This window comes from Vicia villosa, linkage group LG7 (assembly GCF_029867415.1).
Source record: "Vicia villosa cultivar HV-30 ecotype Madison, WI linkage group LG7, Vvil1.0, whole genome shotgun sequence".
NCBI classification, from domain to species: Eukaryota; Viridiplantae; Streptophyta; class Magnoliopsida; order Fabales; family Fabaceae; genus Vicia; species Vicia villosa.
Window position 1 is genome coordinate 96,442,438 of NC_081186.1, and position 7,442 is coordinate 96,449,879.

Consider the following 7,442-nt stretch of genomic DNA (forward strand, 5'->3'; position numbering starts at 1 on the left):
ACGAATTAATACAATGGTCAAACATTAAACGACTTAGATAGTTCAAACAAGAGTGTAATCAATCTAATTATACAAAATTACATAAACAAATTCAATCCTAATTAATCTTAACAAACAAACTCAACACGAGTGTAAGTACGAAATTAAGTTGAAAAAAAAATGATGAAAGATCGTCTGAGAGACTCAAATAGACTTTCTAAAACTAGCTAATAAATGGGTAAATTGTCTCTCTTGAATTATATGATGAAATTTTTTGCAAAGCAAAGGTGAGAGATGTGCCTCAAAAAGATAGTAGATTGATAGTAGATAATAATTGAATAAATTTAAAAAACTTTTATAACTCTCATTTTTACATTTTCTAAGTTTTAGTCTCAAAGTTTAAAAACTGAAAAAAGAATTCAAAGATTTTGAGTATTTATTCTTCTTTTTCATGTGATGAAGTCATTTTAACAACTTGATTATGGTCCATCACAAATCAAAAAAGGAATAGCAACAAGATGGAAGGTGGCAGCTTGTGCTATTTGGTCAAATTTTCACGAGGAATCAGCCACCAAGGTGGGTCCAAAAATTACACCAAGTGGCTTAACAATTCAATTACGGAACTAAAAGAAATCATGACTATGATTTATACTTAAAGTAAGTAATTAAAGAATATTCATGCAAACAATAAACAAAGTTATCTTTTTTACTAGTTGGTCCTCATGTATAGGTCTATAAATACCATGCTGCATAACTCTAACATGCATAAAGCAAAAGAGCCAAAAGAAAATAGAAACTAGAAAGAGAGTTACTTTGAGTTTAAGAGATGATGATGAACTTCCCAATTATCAGCTTGGAGAGACTCAATGGTGAGGAGAGAAAAGATACCATGGAAAAAATCAAAGATGCTTGTGAAAATTGGGGATTCTTTGAGGTACTTCCTAACACAAAAAACTATTTTTTAGTATAAACTGCATATGATTTGTGCGCAACTGCAGAGACTGCAACATGTTTTTGACAATATATTGTACTTTAATTAAATGTTTCAATTAAATGTTCTAGTTAGTTCATGTTACTTTCTTTATATAACTATTCTTATTTGCTTTCTTTCAAAACTATAGTTGGTGAACCATGGCATACCACATGACCTAATGGACACATTGGAGAGGTTGACCAAAGAGCACTATAGGAAATGCATGGAGCAGAGGTTTAGGGAATTTGTAGCAAGCAGAGGCCTAGATGCTGTCCAAACTGAGGTCAAAGACATGGATTGGGAGAGTACCTTCCATGTTCGCCACCTCCCGGAATCAAACATTTCAGAGGTCCCTGATCTTAGTGATGAATACAGGTTACACAAAACAAATATATGATATCACACATTGCATGACATATATAATATTTCGCACAAAATATTGCTCCATATAATATATCTGATTTATATCTAGACCAGATATATAAGTTATTCAGTAAATCAAAAAATGGAATTTTTGTTTATAATAGTGACTGGTTTCTTTGGCAGGATTCTAAATTTATGTTAATTATGATGCAGGAAGGTGATGAAGGAATTTGCTTTTAGGTTAGAGAAACTAGCAGAAGAGCTTTTGGACTTGTTATGTGAGAATCTAGGACTAGAGAAAGGATACCTCAAAAAGGCTTTCTATGGATCAAGAGGACCAACTTTTGGAACCAAGGTAGCAAACTACCCTCAGTGCCCCAATCCAGAGCTGGTGAAGGGTCTTCGCCCTCACACCGATGCTGGTGGGATCATCCTTCTCTTCCAGGATGACAAGGTTGGTGGCCTACAGCTTCTCAAAGACGGCGAGTGGGTCGATGTTCCCCCAATGCGCCACTCCATTGTCGTCAACCTCGGCGATCAGCTCGAGGTAAATCCATTTCCTTGGCCAAGTCAACTCATTTCAATTCCCAAACTTAACAAACAAAAAAAAATTCATTATAATATTTTTAATCTCAACAGTATTGTTATTGTAGAGCTCTGCAGCGCTCAATGGTCAATACTGCTGCAGAGCTCTACAACGTTATATAGTAGTGTGACCTAAAAATTTTAGATACTAAACCCTATTTTTTTCAATCAGGTTATAACAAATGGTAAATATAAGAGTGTGGAGCACCGTGTGGTAGCACAAACTAATGGAACAAGAATGTCCATAGCCTCATTCTACAACCCTGGCTCTGATGCTGTAATCTACCCTGCTCCAAAATTGTTGGAAAAAGAAACAGAGGAAAAAAACAATTTGTACCCAAGATTTGTGTTTGAAGAGTACATGAAGATCTATGCTGGTTTGAAATTCCATGCTAAGGAGCCAAGGTTTGAAGCATTGAAAGGATCAAATGAAAATTTGGGTCCAATTGCAATTATTTAAAATAAAAATAATATATTTGGTATAATGTTTTTGAAGTGATTCATTGTACTATCTATGTGTAATCATTTACTATTTTATTTAAGCTTGAATTTGGTGTATGTGGACCAGTAATGATGAATGATGACACTTATAGTAGTGTGATATTATCATGTTAGAGGAAGAAGCATTATTAATGTAGGTCCAAGGTTGTTGAAATAATTAACCAAATGAAAAGTATTCAATGCCGATAAAGTAGGAACCAAAGTTTGGTGGGAATCTACTAGGTATACAGGGAGAAAATGTGTACAGATTACATGACAAACTCTTTAGTGGAAGCACACAATTTCAAAAAATGAGTTTATCAAAATGAATTTATCAAGTGTGTGACAGAAACGTAAGTTATAATGTTAGAGCATACACATAGGTGGTTTCTTAATATGCAAAGTGATCCTATGTCAAAATAATATTAATTAAATTAATTGCACACATATTTTCAATTTTATTCAATGATATTGAGTTGGAGTATATTTTGTAATTAGTGAGATCAATTTAGAATTTTAAGTGAATGGTATGAATGTTTGGAAAATACTGTGAAATGGTTTAAATAATTGAAAAGTGTGAAGAAATATAATTAATTAAGTAGGGTTCATTTATAACACCAATTTAGGTGACATAGATGCGGGTGCTCTTAGTGCCTTCATTTTCATTGCCCTTGTCCTGACTTTTAATTGTGCGACTAGTTTTTCAAGACTTTTACCGTTATGGATGTTGCATCGTTTCATTCATTGTTATTTTGTGTCGGTTTCAATTGCATAACTTCATATCCTAATTATGTTGCATGATTTAGAGCTAAGTCAGCTTCTAGTTTCAAAGTCGAGTCATTCTCCTTGTTAGATGATCTCGCCCACATAACATATATGGAGAATTAGTCAATATCGCTCGAGGTCAGATTCACCTCGTTTAAGTCAATTTAAGTAGTCTCTAAATTTGTGTGCTATAAGTAAATGGGCCGGACCCTATTGATGCATAGTGGGTTTAGGCAATTATGAACATATCGGTTCACAATATCTCAAGCACGAAGCATACAGGGACGAAGTAATTAATTGAAATATATGATGATTCATAGTTCCTAAAACATGAGACATGTAAGAGCGAAGTGAATTACTAAACTATATGATGATTCAAATTCCCTTAAACACGAGACATTTAAGAATGAAGTGATTAACTAAAATATGTGATGGTTCACAATTCCTCAAGCATAAGTCCTGCATGGGGCGTAGTGATTGTGGTAGAGAATTTACAAGATCGTTGGTATTATAAGCTTAAGGATACCTTCATTACAAATTGTTTGTTTCAAGAGAGATTGTTCCATTTATTGAGTGGATAAGTTTTGAAAATCTTTTGAACTTCATTTTAAAATTTAAGATGATGAAGTTTATCTTGGGAACGACCATTAAACATGGGCCTTTTATTGGTTTGCATGTATGTGGTTTGATGCTTTGTCATGCCAATGATGGCTATTAGGCTATAGGAGTGTACTTATGGTTATAAATATCAAAATGTTTTTCTCCTTTTTCATCATTCACTTGTCTTATAATAGTTTTTCTTTGCAAACGCTACCTCTTGTTGTTTCATTTTCTTTTTGCAAACTTAATTTTTTTTAATCACTTTATGAAGCCTAACCACAAGTTCCTCCTTTCTTAATATATTTCCTTTCATATGTATAGGACGGTGTTTATTAGGGATTATGATGTTTGCGATAATGTAGTCATTCAAAATACCCAAGAAGAGAGATGAAAATTATGGTGTCATAGTATTGAGAGTTCTAAGAGAGTAAACGCTAAAGTAAATTGGAAACTTATCGAAATGAAGATGTTTGGGAGTTATTATAACAGTTCTAGTAGTTCTAATAGCGGAAAATATATGAATAATGATGTTGTTTTGGTTTATTCTCACCTAGGATTAGTGAGACCTCTTATGGAGACTTCGAATGGAAGCATAGTTGCCCTTTATAAGGAGGTGGTAAGCTTCAACTCACTATATAACGTTATGTAATGGTAAAATATTTTCACCAGGGCCTATACATGTCGAATTTTGGAGATGAAAATGGTATCTTGATGGAGTCTTGCATGAAAGTCGAGAAAGCCTATATGATGCATCCTAAAGGGGCAGAGAATGAGTTTTTCATTTTCTACACATGTATCATAGCCGGTTTTGAGGTAAGCATTCCATTTACCGTGATCAAGGATAAATTGCTATGAATACGTACTTAACCCCTAGGTACGTGGTTCGATTCCTGCGGGAGGCAAAAACAATATTTCCTGGGCAGCCGGTAAGCGAACCTAGGGGGAGTATTGATTAAGTTGGTGACATGCTCGGTTGGCCGACACGGTTGATGCGTGTAGCGGATATCGGGGTGTTACAAAAAACATATTATTGGAACCAAATGGGTATTAAAAAACAAGTTGAATGAGCAAGGAAAAGTGGTAAGAAACAAAGCTTAACTGGTTGCACAAGGCTATAATCAACAAGAGGGAATTAACTATACTAAAACTTTTGCACCAGTAGCCAGTTTAAAATCTATCTATCTTCTTATTTCCTTTGCAGTTAATAACAACATCATTTTGTATCAAATGGATGAAGAGTGCATTCTTCAATGGTTATATTACATAAGAAGTCTATGTTCATCAACCTTATGGCTTTGAAAATCATAAAAATCCCGATTTTTTTATAAACTAAAGAAATCTTTGTATGGTGTGAAACCGACTCCTAGAGCATGGTACGAAAAACAAAGCAATTTTATTTTGAAAAATGATTTTACCAAAGGGATAGTCGATACAACTCAATTTTGAAAAATATTCAAAAATGACATTCTGGTAGTTCAAATTTATGTTGATGATAATATCTTTGGTTCTGCTAATGTTACTATTTGTAAGGAATTTTGTAAGACTAAGTTGACAGAATTTAAGATTAGTTTGATGGGGAACTAACGTTTTTTTTTGGATCTAAATCAATCAAAGATCAGAAGGAACTTACATTCATCAAAGCAAGTATACGAGAGAACTTCTTGAGAAGTTTTACTGATCAAAATGCAAGACAATAGAGACTCCAATGCATCCTACATGTATTCTTGAGAAGGATGGAGCAGGTAAATAGGTAGAACAGAATTCATACATATGTATGATTGGTTCTCTTATGTATATGTCTGTTTCTAGACTTGAAATTTTATTTAGTGTTTGCTTATGTGCGAAATTCCAATCAGATCCTAGAGAATCTCACTTAACAACTATTAAGCAAATCATTAAATATCTGAAAGGTAATACTAACCTTGGTTTAATATATAGAAAATAAAAAAAAGTACAAGTTAGTAAGATATTATGATGCTGACTATGATGAAGATAGACTTGAAAGAAAAAGCACCAGTGGAAGCTGTCAGTTTCTGAGTGAAAATTTGATCCTATGGTCCAGCAAGAGGCAATCTACAATAGCGCTATCAATAACAGAAGCTGAATACATTGCATCCTCTGGATGCAACACGCAAATACTTTGGATAAAATGTCAGCTAGAAGACTATCTAATTAAGGAAGTTAATATTCCTATCATGTGTGATAATACCTCAGTTATTTGCTTATCCAAGAATCCTATTTTACATTCAAAGACAAAGCATATTGAAATTAAACATCATTTTATAAGAGATTATGTTTAGAAGAATATTTTTAATTTTTAATTCATTGATACAGACAATCAATGGGTTGATATTTTTACAAAACGCCTTGCTGAAGATAGATTCGTATTTATTTTGAAAAATCTTAAAATGAAAATCTGTCCAGGATGAAAAATGCTCTTGCCTCTTATTGTGTAAAATGAGACTCTGGATATTTGGCTCTGGAACAATTAACTTTCTGAATTTAGAAGGTTCTCTAATCCATATGGACAAAAGTCGGAATTCCATGGGAAACTCTGGCTATATTTTTGAAACATTTAAAAAAGTCATTTTTTTTAAACATGAGTACCGATTAACTTATATGTAAGTTATCCGGTGAACAAAATAAATATTACCAAAGTTATCTAGTGAAGATGTAATATTGTAAAAAAAAAAATTGTAAAAAAAAAATTGTAAGTTATGAGTTGAACATTTAATATTGTTATAATATTTTATTGTAAATAATTCGGTGAAGATAAATTACGTACTGGAATATCTTAGACAAAGTTATCCGATACACTGTGATAGGGGTGTGAAATGCTCCACTTTTGAAAAAAAAAAATTATTATGATGGTAAAAATTAAATAACAAAATTACTTGATAAGTGAAAATAGTAAAATTGAAATATTTTTAAAAATGTAGAGCCTGAGGGAAGGGGTATGAGGTTAAATATTCAAATAGTTATTATATTTTTGGAGTTATTTCCTAATCGAGAACATTTAAAAAAAAAAAAAGTTCATTAGTGTACAAAATAAAAGAGAAGAAATTAAATTGGTAAAGTTGTACGAGTAAAACATGGGTGCAAATAGTAACTCTAAGAAAATATATTCTAATAGTGGGCTGTTTTTCATAATATTCAATCCGTTTAAGTTGTTCATGTCATCACAACTTAAAAAGTAAGAAACAAATAAAATAAACAGTACAATTCAATTTTGAGAAAAGAAGTGATACACTTACCGTGTAAAAGTCAACCAATCACAACCATGCATCCAATTACACTCCACTTTTATTTTAAATTTTTTTAATGACATGACATTTTGTTGATTTTTTTATTGGTTGAATGTGTAAAATAACTTTACACGGACAGTGTATGAATATTATTCTCCTCAATTTTTATGTATTAGACAAATAATATATAATATTTATATTAATTGGAGTATAAAATAAAGAGAAAAAGGGATATGCACTGACAGTGTAAAATATTTTTACACTGTCAACCAATCACAACCATGCATCCAATTAAAACATAATTTTAATTTAAAAAAATTAATATGACATGGCAAATGTAAGGATTTTGATTGGATGTATATGTAAAGTTTGTTTACACTGTCAGTGCACTACCTTTAAACTCTAAAATAAATAAGAAATATCAGTTCTATTTTAAATAATATACTATCACT

The 7,442-nt window shown here is 32.0% G+C and overlaps 1 protein-coding gene across 1 annotated transcript; it reads left to right on the forward strand.

Annotated features, from left to right (window-relative positions):
- The first annotated feature begins 724 nt into the window (after window positions 1-724).
- LOC131616022 (1-aminocyclopropane-1-carboxylate oxidase-like) lies at window positions 725-2,395 on the forward strand. Its single transcript, XM_058887239.1, has 4 exons — window positions 725-913; window positions 1,101-1,327; window positions 1,529-1,862; window positions 2,073-2,395. Exons 1-4 carry the CDS (start codon window positions 806-808, stop codon window positions 2,358-2,360), a joined length of 957 nt encoding a protein of 318 aa, XP_058743222.1. The 5' UTR covers window positions 725-805; the 3' UTR covers window positions 2,361-2,395.
- The last annotated feature ends 5,047 nt before the right edge of the window (window positions 2,396-7,442 follow it).